This window comes from Molothrus ater, chromosome 7 (genome assembly GCF_012460135.2).
Source record: "Molothrus ater isolate BHLD 08-10-18 breed brown headed cowbird chromosome 7, BPBGC_Mater_1.1, whole genome shotgun sequence".
Taxonomy (NCBI): Eukaryota; Metazoa; Chordata; class Aves; order Passeriformes; family Icteridae; genus Molothrus; species Molothrus ater.
Window position 1 is genome coordinate 23,784,866 of NC_050484.2, and position 13,059 is coordinate 23,797,924.

Genomic DNA, 13,059 nt, shown 5'->3' on the forward strand with positions numbered 1-13,059 from the left:
CTCCATGGTGAGGGTGAAGTACAACTCGTCCAGATGAACAAAACCCTTCCACTACCTCCTCTTCTTAAAAAGTCCACCAAAAAAACCCCAAAACCAAAAAAACAAAACCAAAATGAAAAGATCAAGTTGACAACACACCAGCTGCTCTATGACAGCAGCTGAAATTCATGTGGTAATTGTCATTCAATCAACCTCTTGAAATGCTCCACACACCAGAGCAAGATATCCTCCCCCAAACCCATCTGTTAGCCAGACCACCCACCCTTTCCCTTGTAATTCTGTCCCCAGTGACACCAAGCTCTCTGCAACATTTCAGTTCTCCTGATGTTGCTCTGCAGAAAACTGTCTGGGCCCATCAGGATCTGGTCCCCACAGAAATGTAACCAAATGGTGATGAGAAATGGCATCTCTGTCTCTAGGAGCTTTGCCTGTTGAAATCCCATAACCACAATCATTCCTCTCCACTGTTCAGCAATCTCATGCAGCAGCAGGAGCAGTGAAAAGTGAGCTTCTCACATTGCTCAGTGTGTGAGAAAGTAACAATGAACTATCCTTCTCCACTCACTGAAAGCACCACCAAATGAGCAAATGTGCAGGCAAGGTGAGATAACACCCAAAAAAGGATGTGCTTGACACCACATCAGAATTTAAAACAAAGGTGGCAGCAAAGGAAAGTACCTGGAAACTCCTACTGTACTGCTCTCTCCTTTATTAAAGGACATGGGAATAATTTACACCATAAAATTGATCCTGAACTTTTTATGAGGTGCTGACCTTAGTCCACAAGAAGTGCTATGAAACTACACTGTTAATTATTTAATTTTTAATGCTGAACTCTAAATGCATATGGGTGCAACACTTCAGATCCAAGAGTACCTTGTCCCTTCCCATGGCACCTTGACTATAGAGTCACTCAGTGACCTGAGCAGAAAGCCAAAATACAACACTGATATTGCTAAGATGAAGAAAATTTCTGCTGATTTGGTTCCAGAGACACCACAAAAGCTTGTACCATTACAATACAACACATCTGTACAAGAATGAACTGAGTAGATTACAGACTATAATAAATTTCACCTTCTGAATTTCTGTGACACATTTTTCTTACGTCCACATCCATCACATACTCAGAAATCAAGCAGAGCTCTAAAGCAAGTGTCCTAACAAAACATCTCCTACAAGAGCCTCCTGGGCAGCTGGGGGTAGGGGAAGGAAGAAATTAAGCACTCAAATTAAAAAAAAAAACAACAAACAACTAGACAAAAATGCCTCATATTCTTAAATCTCCCGAAGCAGAATGTAGAAGTTTATTTGCAGTTGCCCAATACTTCAGGAAACCTAGGCACAAATTGTTCCTGGTAGATATCCCACTGAAGCAATGGATTCAGGTTAGGGGCTGTCCCACAGGTCTACAGACCTTGAGATTTCAAGTATGATGAGCATCACTCCCTTTCTCAGTAAACAACTTTATCTTCTTTTCACCCTGCATTTTGTTGCACTACTGGATAATAAAACTCACACCAAGATGCTCTAACAACCTGGTTATAGTACAAAACCAGTAAATCCAAATCAATACTTTTCTCATCAATGTCACATTCCCGGAATAGCTAAACTCCCACCTCCTCCTTCTCTGGAAAGAATTCACTGACCTAAAAGCTCTGTCTCACCTTTTTCTCCCACAGTGAACATTTCACTAGCCTATGGCAACCCAACAGCCTCAGTGTACAAACTATGGCAGTGATTTATTTCAAGACACATTTCTCAGCCATACAAGCTTTCTTGGGCTTTGACCAACATTAATAAAGGACTCAGGGGAGTCAGCAGCATACACTGGACAGGCCAAAAGACATATTATGACAGACAATGATGATGATAATGGGGCTTTCTGAACAGAATGGAGAATCCTAGCATCTGGGACTCTGTTCTTGCCAAGGAACTGGTAAATACTGCTATGATGAGCTCAAATACCAGACAATTGCTTGAATGTAACTATTATCTTTGACACTGATGAGTAAAATGCCCACTTGGAGCCAACTGACTTGCAGGAAAAAAGTTAACAGAGGGTCAGAGGACACACTTTCTCTAGCTGTCCCTTTTCCCAAGAGATCAGCTGGACTACAAAAAGAAAATCAGCCATTAAAAAAAAAAAATAGGCATATACCATACAGTCAATGCCAAGCATTTTCCCACCATCATCAAGTTTCTAAATCAGTACATTTTTTGGGTTTTTTTTCCTTAATACATTCAGAAGTTTAACTTTTGCAAAGCACAATACAGTCTAACCATCCCACAGGCTCTTCACTGACCCCGTGCACATGGCCAAGCCCACAGTACCTCTGCCCAGGTAAACCTCACAGAAGAAGGAGTGACCACCAGCAAGGGCCATTCCTGCTGGTAATAGGCAGCAATGCAGATGGCCTGGATGGTCTTGCCCAGGCCCATGTCATCCGCCAGGAGCAAACGTCCCTTTCTGGAAATTGCAAAACTGGGGAAAACAGAGAGGGAAAGAAGAGTCAAGAAATGGGTTACTAACTGGCAACCAAGATGAGCACAAGTAATGACCAAGCCTCTGATGTGGATCACCTGGAAGTGATCTGGGTTCTTCAGTAAACCTGGATTTTCTTCCTTAGTCTTCATACAAATGAGCAGCTCCCACAAATCTCTCAAAGCTTGGAAACTCCTTAACAGAGTGGTTCAGCTCAGTTCATCTCTCAAAGCTTGGAAACTCCTTAACAGAGTGGTTCAGCTTAGTTCTTAGAGATTTTGATTTCATATGAGAAGTAGTCTGAAGACCTTACAATTATTTAAAGCACATTTTTTCCATTATATTACTCCCATTGTGTTCCAGAGTTCATCCTGGCTAAGGAATTATTACTAAAAACAATAGCAATTTAAGACCATTAAGTACAGACTGTCCTGGACTGCATATTGAAATCAGCAACTATTGATCATATATGATGGGGATAGGGACATTTAAACTTTTATCTGTACATATAATTAGTAATTTTAAATGGTTTAGGGCTTAGGTCCCATTTCTTGGTCCCTTCCCATGTGTATTTAGTATTCAAAAAACAACAACAACAGAAGAGATGCACTTGGGAAAAAAAACAATTACGTTACAAAATAAAAAATCATATGACAAATATGTACATACTGAATCACAAGAGGGAGATCAGAGATGTATCATTTGATCAATTTTTTAGGCTAACAAAATACTACTTTCCACCTGACTCATGATGAATTCTATCTAGAAATAAAACAGATGTGTCACCCAAAAAATAATAAAAAATTCAAAAATAAATCCCAAACAAACCATCCTATACCTAACAATCAAAAGCCCAAAGTGGCAGAGTGTATAATAGACCCAGACTCTAGAGAAATGCAGAGCCCTCCATGGACAAGAAGGCAATCTGTGCACCAATAAAAACGACACAATTCTAGACAAGGACTAGCACTTAAGAGCATGCAAAAAGGACATACTTCACACCTTCCCGCTGAAAGGGCATGAGGCTCATCACAATTTTGGAGTCCACTCCTGAAAGGTCAGCATCAGGAACGTCTGTCAGTGATGGAGATCTCTGGAGCTGAGCAGCAAAGGTCTTAATTACTGCTTCAGGCAGTGGCTCCACTTCTACGGACACAAGGTTCAGTAACACTTGCACTGCAAAGAACAGAGCAGTTCATTATCTGAAGGACAACATACATACAACTTCCACTATGGATCTCAGGACACAACCCTCAACCTTGTCAAAAATATCATCTCCTATCCTGAAACAGCTCACAGAAATCATGGCATCATGCACAGGTGTCAGCCTGGCCTCTTCCCTAAAGTTTATTTCAGAACCACATGATGAATCACATCTCCTCCCCTCTTACTTAGACTTGATTATAAAAAACTGCAACTCTGATGCCATCATTCAGAGACGATTGCTACTAATACAGCTGGAGCTGGATTATTCATGCTCAGGGCACCTCAGGGCACACTTTACTCAGAAGTGAAGTACAGATTTGAACAAAAGAGCTCCTGAAGCCTAGAAAGCAGGAGCATCTTTATCTCAACCTTGGGATTCTGTACCTCTGAGGTGCCCACCATGCCAAAACCATCAGAAATGACCCAAGACAGTAACCTAAAGAATATAATTCATCTTCAATTTCGAAAACTCTCTTCTCCTCCTGTTCCCTGAATTCACACAGTTGGGTTCTGCCTCTACTTTACCACGCTTATTTACCACACTGGGTAAGAAAACAGGAAGCACCTCAAGACTCAGAGAAACAGCTCTTGTACCACCAGCAGCAGCAGCACTCCAACAGCCATCCTTCAGGACCTACAGCACCTCCCTGCCCAGCTGCTCTTCTCCTGGACAGAGCAGCTTACAGGCAGCCACTTCAGTTCCTCAGTACTAGTGTTCCTTCACCCATGAAGCCTCACAACTTTACCTTCCCAGTTCAACTAAAGGGATCCCCAGCATCCATTATGCCAAGACCTCAGAGCCTTCATCTTTTCATCCCACACATCATAACCAGAGCATCTAGCCAATTCTCCTCCTGGACAACCTTATTTTAGTCCCCTCCAGCAGCCTCTGTATCCCATCCCCCCAAAAATAAAAGTGTTTCTTTTTAATCCAACAGTTAATTTCTAAGCAAATTAACACCAGTTTTAAACATGCAGTGAGCTGTAACCAGGAGAACTTATTAAATAATTTTTGTCCAGTGACTATGAAATCAAAGACACCTCTACACTAGGAACACAAATGCAGGGGCACAAATTTTTATTGCAGGAAGCAGCTTCCTTTTTTTTTTTTTTCTTTAATAGTGGTTTGTATATGAAGTCCAGAAGGCAAAAAAACCCTGCTTGGAAAAACAACTAAAATAAGAACTCACTATACCAGCAGTAAATGCACCAGAATTCAATTAGGTATTTTTGTTTCAGTCGTCTCCAAGAGGAAAACAGCAGGATGGACCCCTGCCATATAAAGGGGGAAAGCAATTCCAAGAAATATACATATGAAAAGATTTCCATTTGTGGTTGGGCAATGACCAAACTTTTAAAACTCTCTGGTTTAATTTATACTTCTTCAATAGCAGGAACTCTCTCCATCCAAAGAACAGCACAAGCTTGTTATTACACTCACAGACTGAGCTGTGTGTTAGCATAATTGCTACAATTTGCTCACTGATAATTCTGTTGCTATTGTTCTGTACATGAGCTGGGAGAGTGATTAAGATATATCTGCCACCAGCATGATTCATCCAACAGACAGTTTTTAGTGAAGTGACCTTTATATAAAGATGACTGAGCAACTAGGCAAAGAGACATTAACCTCTACAAACAGTTCCCAGCTAACAGATCTCTCTGCTGGAAATGGCATCCAGCCTAAATTCTCTTTTTTTAATTTTGATGTAGGCAAATGAACAGGCAACAAAGCAAATGCTGCTCCTCTAAAAGGCACGTGCTGGAATCCTCAAATGCCCTCACAAATTACACGCTGCAAGATTCATGGAATTATTTTCCTTTCCTCAAATCTGTGGGATTCTGAATACCTCATGTAATGTGTACAACTCCCAGCCAGCATGACTGATCCTATGACAGACTAGGAGGTGATGTGTCTGCTCACACTGCCTGGAACATGCTACAGGATCAGGCCCTTTGCATGTACAAAAGGCCTTTTGACCAAATTGTGAGCGATCATCAGCACTCAGCAAAATCAGGAAATGTCAACATCCCAACCCTGCAGTTTCATAACAGTCTCCTCCAAGACACACTCACTTGTTTCAGGACTTGGCCTTCCTACACAGCCCCACCACATGGCTTTCAGCCCTACAACCATTACTAATGTTATTAAGATATGCATCATAGAAGCAGGCACTTACTCAATTATTCAACACATTCTGGTATCCCATGGAAGCAGGAGCCCATGCTGGAGAACAAGTACTCTGAGAAACAGCATTTCACTTCTGAAAAACTCACACTTCCTAAGGATGTGCAGAGAGCACCTGGCTTATTATCCTTCTGGAACTTACCCCAACCAAATTCCACAGCCAAAACCCCTCACATGAGCACTGAAGCAAACACAGCATGCTGACTGGGATGATAAATAATAATCTATAAAACTTGTGTAATGCTATTCATCTCAAAGCACTCTATAATCTCAATTAAACATAAAAACCTGAGAAGCAGATGTGCTAGAAGCATGCTGCAGAGACTGGATGATTCTGCAAAGTTGCATCTATTAGCAAAAAAAAACATACCAAAACACAGTTCTACATTTCAGCTTGGCAAGTCACAGTTTCAGCAGGATTATACAGATACATAAAGGCAAAAAGCAATAGACAGAAACTGATGCACAGGAAGTTCTCCTTCACTGGAGAAACACAGCTACTCACTTAGTTTGGGGTAATCCTCCAGCAGGAAATTCCACTTTCTGGTATTCATATCTGCAATAGTTACAACAAACACTGTCATAAGTCTCTTTTGAAAAAAGACTGAATTCTCTGTCCATAGGAACATGTCTATCTACCTACATCCTCTGCATTTCAAAACCGTTTTAGAAGAACTGTTACCTTGATCTAAATCAATTCTCCTCTCTTTGCTGTCATGTTAAGCTGTTAGTTTGGAGAAGATTTAAAAGTATGACCGCACATGAAATGGTGGTATCACCAGAGCAAGCCAAGATCAGCTTTCCTAATGAACCCATCTGCTCAAGGATTTTGGCAACCATTTTTCTTCACTGCAAGAAGGGCCGAAGAATGTGTGCAAAGTTTCTGCTTGCGAACCAACAAACCCTGACTTCAGTCAGTAAAACAATCACTTTCAGTTGTGCCTCGATACCCCAGAGTCGAAGTGCTCAGGAGGGTGCAGGAGGAAATTCATCAATATCCAAATTTAATGCCAGACCTATCTGGAATGCTTATCCCTGGGTAGCAGCTGTATGCAACACCAGGGAAAGAAGACTGAATTCAGAGTCAGGTGAAGGCAGAACAAGGAAGTGGGGCCCTGCCCAAAGAACTAGAGCTCCAGAATTTCTTCTCCATGCTGTCACTGCCTTTCTGTGACACCGCGCATGTCACCTCATCACTGTGTCTCATTTCCCAAATTACAAGTGGGAAAAAAATTATATTTACTATAGCCATCTGAATGCCAACATAAAAAGCGCTCTACAGTTACACTTGCCTTGAAAACATTGGTAAAACTCCTGGCAAACTAAATCTGCTCAGGCAGTTGCAGCCACTGTACACCACAGTAAAGCAGAAGTAAGAGAACATCCAGCTGCATTTGATAATAAAGACAAGAACTTTGCACGGTCTCCATACTGCTGGCAGACTGTCAGCACAACCCACCTCATTTACAGACTTTACAGTAAACGTCAATGTAATCATGCTGAGACCTGAACTATCACCTCAGCTAACAGGCTGAGGACACGTTCTGCCATGGGATAAAGTGCTGGACATGGATACAACACTAAATTAGAACTACAAGATCTGTTAAAATCTTCACCACAGCACATTCTCTTGTACTCTTTCAGAGGATGTACTCTTACAACCTCTTATCTACGAAGCAAGACCAGTCTCAACATGGCCATAATTACAAAGCAGACACAGCAGGAGACTCACCATAATTTCTGGAATCTATCTTTTTGAACACTGCAATCACTTCTGCAGAATACCCGATATCGACCTCAAATCGCAGGCGAGAGATGAGCACACACTTCCCTTTGACCAGGGCTGAGGGCTTCTTCCAGTTCTTACACATCTTCAAGAGGGATTTCACATCAACTCTACTGCCAACAAAATGAGAGCCTGATGCCAAGCCAACCACATTTTCTCCTTCCAGTGGTGCCAGAATTACTGATGGAAGTTGATTTGCTGCTTCCACTAGGGAGAATAGAGATATAGAAAAGAATTAATAACAAAGAAGCCATACAAGTTTAAAAGGAATGATGATTTCCTGCTTTCATTCACAGGGACAAAAACTAGAGAAAGCAATGGCCTGGAGGAGAAGGGTGGTGGGATTTTCCACAGAGAATACAGCAGGGGCAAAGGGAACATGTGACAGTAAATGCCCTGTCCAGCATTGTGATTGCACTAAGCTCCCTCTCTGTCAGCAATTCTAAAATGTGGCTCCCTAGGCCAGGGCAAGCAATCTTCAGAAGCACATTTAGCAGTAAATTGCACCCAGCTTACAGTGCTTTAACTCAGAAAATCACAGGGACAGGGGCATGGTGATCAATAGCATGTGTCTGAAAAGATGGGAAGGTGCTTCCGTAAACAACAAAGGAGAAAGATTTAAAAATCTGCCTCCTGCCTCATGTCAATATCTGATAGACAATCCATCTAGGAGGAATGCTGTAGGAAGGAATCTAGTCCAAATTCCTAAATCTCTTTTGTTACAATTTAAGTTCATTACCCTTTATTCTGTGTCTTACAGTTAGACTTGCACTTCCACACAGCCACCTGCACTCCTGTCCTACCCATCACCAGCAATCACTTCTGACACAATGCCAGGGCATGGAGACTGGAGGGACAGCATTTTACTGATGTTAGCCTGAGAACACAGCTATCCACAGAAATAAACATGCCACTTGCCCCTGTGTTTCTCTGCCAATCCATACCCATGTGTTGCCTTTATTATTATAACTGAACTCTGATGGTTAAGAAATACTATTTCTTATACTTTTTACAGCACCAAAGTAGTGAAGTTTGTGCCCAAGCCTCCACCTCACAGATACTACAGTAACACAAAGATTCATGAACATTTCCAGAGTCATTACACTCAAAAGCAGGGGACCATTAAGCACCCTCTGCCTCCAAGTACTTGTGGAAGGCAACTTTCCCTCTCTGTGAGATGTTCAAAATAAACCCAGGTGAATCCAGTCCTTTGAGCATTGAGCTGCACATGATGTTCCTCTCTGCTTCTTTTTAACTAGTCCAGAAAACTTATACACAACAAAAAGGTACAAACTTTAAGTTCAGTGGTCAAGATGTGAAAATGGAGAAAAAAATTCAGACAATTTCTTCCCAATCAATTAATAAATAAATCATTTGGGTATCATCCAACCTTATTTTAAAATAAGTGACTTCCTGAATAAAACCAAGCATTTGAGATTTCCACTCCAAATAAAAAGAGTACCCACTGAAAATAATTTTCAAATTAGAGGGATTGGAAAACACCAATACCTTCTCCTCCCAATGCACCAAGCAAAAGATTTTAGATGCTACTGGTTTAGCATTGTGTAGTTAGAGGTCACCTCTACAACTAAAACTGAAAGAAATTAGGGAGGAAAAAAGCATATTTTACTCCTTTATTTCAACATTTGCCCCTAAGCTTGACTGCGTGTTTAATTTATAGTACAAAGAAAAAAAAAGGTGATACAGGATCACGTTATTCATAAAAACTAAATTACAAGTGGGAACTTTAAAAATAATTGGTTTTCATTTTCACTTTTACATTTGCAAGGCCCTCTTATGTTAGTTCCCTTTTCTCAGGCTATTTTCCCCAATTTCACAGGCCAATGTTGGTCACATACTGTCTTCACTTGTAAACAGGAACTTTCCACAGAGTACTCAGGTATTTCATAGCTTTAAAGAAAAATGCTTGATTTCTAAAAACCATTCTCTTCATTTGCAGGCTCCTTGGTACAGAGGAGCTCTCATCTGTACTTCATACACTTCAAGCAAGCCAACAGCATTTAAATTATAAATGTGTGGCAACCCACATGGGAAGCTAAAATACCAGCACTCAACTGTGGTTTTTTAAAGTGCTCAACACAGGCCTAATTCTGTTCCCACTGAAATCAATAGTGATTTATCACTCACTTCAGTACAGTGTGCTTCTGAAAAGCCTACCTGAAGTGTTTGCCTCTATAATCTCTCAATCTTTCCAGAATAAGAAGACAGGAGAGGAAAAAAAAGATGAACCCACCCTTGTTATACCAAAAAAAAGGCAAATTCATTTTCAGTCTCACTCAAAACTCTGGAGAACTACCCTTTATCTTTTTTTGACACACAAAATGAACAATAAATGTGTTTATAGAAGAGCTATTTAAAAAGAAAATACATTAATGGACCCAGAAATTAAGCATCAGCCACTGGAACACACTCAGTTTTCAAAACAAATTCAAAACAAGTACCAGCACAGCAGATAATTTTCCTATGATCTTGTTGGTTGCTGAAAAATGCAATGGTAGAGAAAGGGCAACCTGTGCTTGGTATTTAGATTACATGAAAAATTAAATTATTTCTAATCAACTACAAAGCATCAGAAAAATGTTACAAGCTTGATGCCTAAAAGATGGGCATTATCTTTAAGTAGCACTATTTTATTACTCAAGACACTAACAAAGCTAAACAATAACTGTGGAAAGCAGGGGAAGGAGGGGGTGTCAAGATTCCGCTTGTTTCTATCATTCAACATTTACTTACAGACACTGCTGTAATCTTCCATGCTGAAATTCCATTTTTTCATAGCAGGATCTAAAGTAGGGCAAGAGTAATAGGGCAGAATATGAATCATTTGGGGCAGAAAATAAGTGGTGCCATGAAATGTTCATGTGAGGTAAGAGTATTCAATCTACTCATGCAAATTTTTTGCCACACATCTGAAAAACACTTATGCCCATGTTTACAGCTGCATGACAGCAGAAAAAAACATGGGGAATATGAATACTAAGACTGGAATGCAACAGCCATTCACAGGGATCAGCAACACCTGAGGGAAAACAAAAATAGAATAAAACAAATAAAGATAATGGTAAAATATTAGAAGAAAGACAAAAGGGAGAGATTCCACTGCTCTCTGTAACCCAGGAAACAGAATCAGCTCATAACTCTGAACTACAGCTGAAGTGACCCATTTTCACATCCCAGTTTATGAATAACTTTGCTTCCTTCACTTCCAACAAACTGACCAGCTGCTGCCACTAAACCTCTCAGAACACTGCTCATAAAGGAAGGCTTCAGACTTCTTTTCTAAATCCAAGCTCAAGCTATTTATGTCCAGAATTTCTATCCAATTTAATCAGCATTTACTTCTTTAATCCCCCATTAATACCACATATTCCACCCCAGCAATAGGTACATTGGTAAGAGCAAGTAGCAACTACAATAGCAGCAGATGCCAAAACTTCAACCCAATTTACAACAGAGATAACAGCAGACAAACAGTTCTTACCATAGACTTTGCTTGGTACCTTCTTAAACACAGCAATAAGTTCAGCATTGTACCCTATTTCAACCTGGAATCGGTCTTCCCCATATTTCACACATTTTCCTTTTGTAACATTATTTGCTTTCTTGTAAGAGGCAGCTTCAAAGGCAGAGCCCACACCAGCAGAGGTGGTCAGCTTCTGCATCCCACCACTGGCCTGAGAGACAAAACCTCCCTCTGTTCTTTCTGTCACTGTGTTTATGCTTTCCAGCATTTCTGAATCGCTCAGGGGGGCACTGCTTGGTAGTGAAACATATTTAATGGCAGATTTGTCCCAAGTTTGTAAACCTTTACTACCCTCAGGGTGCCCGGTATCAGTGAATCTCGGAGGAGCTGGTCCTGTGGGGTTTTGGAACGCTGGGTTGCATTTGGGCTGCTGGAATGTTCCATGATTAACTGAAGTGTGTTGTCCATCTTCCTGACTACCAGCATCCAAGAAATGTTTATGGGAATAACTCAGAGAATTCGGGATGATCGCAGGGAACTGCTTTAGGCCACTTGCTTGCTCTGAGTCCTCTGAACAACTCTTTTGCTGCTCTCTGTGTGAGCCAGCCATCTGTTGCTTTGCTGTGTAATGGTTATAGCCTTTCTGGAGACAGCTCCTCTGCTCCACAGGCGTGTTTGGATTGCATGGGGGCTGGCTGATGAACCCAACATGATTGTTTTCCTCCTTGGAGCTTCCCGGCTTGCCCAGCCTGTGCCCCGTGTGCGGAGCTGCAGCAATGCCCGCGTGCCCAGCGCCCTGGGCTGCCAGCCTCTCTGCTCTCCTGGCCAAAGCCAGCCGCCGGTTCTCCTCAATCCTCCTCTTCTGCTCCTCCGTAAGGCCTGATGACATCTTCAACAACTCCAACAAGTCTCTTCCAAAACTACATTGGGAATTAACCACAGAGGCAACTGCTTTTTTAGAGGAAGAGAGGCCCGTCTACAGGGAGAAAAAAAAAAAGCAGATTATTTTTGTATTGATCACTTAGTATTATTGGTGATTGAGTATTACTGTAACTGATCCTACATGAATCTAGTAGTACAGCAAAGTAGATAGTAACATACACTGATGAGGCCTTGCATGCCAGTCCTGCATTGATAAAACATATGGAAAAAGGAGAAAACTCCCATTCCACTACTGTTCTGAGTACTCTTCTCTGCAATTCCCAGCAGAACTAATAAAATAGCAAAGCACGGGGACACCCTGCATTGCAAAGCCAGTCCTGCGAAGGCACATGGAGGCAAAGGATTACATCCCTTTGGTGTTAGTGTGTCCTATTTCGAGTACCTTTTAGCAAAGATGGGACGATGCCCATCTTCCCTGTTCACCTTCGGTTCCTGGGTATCTCACAGAGCGTGGCAGCTACATGCTGAACCCCACAGGACAGAGCCAGCTCCTCCTGAGAAAGCTCCATTCGCAGGTCACGGACCTTCAAACAGCAGCGAGGAGCTGCCTCCCGTTACTTCTCCCAGCAGCCCGCCCCGCTCCATGCGCTCGCTGCCCGCGTCCTGCGGGATGCCCGCCCCGCCGCTCCTCAGCTTCCTGCGAGCGGGGGGTTCACCCTCTGCCCCCTCCTCTCCCAGGAGCCGGGCAGGCTCCCGTCCCAAACTCCACGGAGGTCCCGACCCGTCCCTCGCGTCCCCCCGCCACCCGCGCGGTCCCGGAGGTCACGCTTTCTTCCCGCCCGCCGCGGAGGCTCCGCCGCCCGCTCACCGCCGGCGGGCACGGCCCGGAGCGCCGCCGAGGGACTACAGCTCCCAGCAGGCCCTGCGCTACCGCCCGGTGGCACTGAGCGGCCGGGAGCGCACAGCACGCCGGGAGATAAGAGCGGCGAGCGGGGCGCGCGGGGCGCTAGGAAATGAAGTCTTCCGGT

At 42.5% G+C, this 13,059-nt stretch overlaps 1 protein-coding gene across 1 annotated transcript in view; it reads right to left on the minus strand.

Moving 5' to 3' along the window:
- SMARCAL1 (SWI/SNF related, matrix associated, actin dependent regulator of chromatin, subfamily a like 1) overlaps positions 1–12,702 on the minus strand; it is a 35,159-nt gene extending 22,457 nt beyond the window's left edge. Inside the window, exons 1-7 of the mRNA XM_036387229.1 lie at positions 12,474–12,702; positions 11,168–12,125; positions 10,420–10,470; positions 7,612–7,872; positions 6,385–6,435; positions 3,481–3,661; positions 2,335–2,485 (exon numbers count right to left, since the gene is read on the minus strand). Coding sequence (XP_036243122.1) covers positions 2,335–2,485; positions 3,481–3,661; positions 6,385–6,435; positions 7,612–7,872; positions 10,420–10,470; positions 11,168–12,038 — 1,566 coding nt within the window. The 5' untranslated portion in view covers positions 12,039–12,125; positions 12,474–12,702. The remainder of the gene's footprint in view (positions 1–2,334; positions 2,486–3,480; positions 3,662–6,384; positions 6,436–7,611; positions 7,873–10,419; positions 10,471–11,167; positions 12,126–12,473) is intronic.
- Positions 12,703–13,059: the final 357 nt, after the last annotated feature.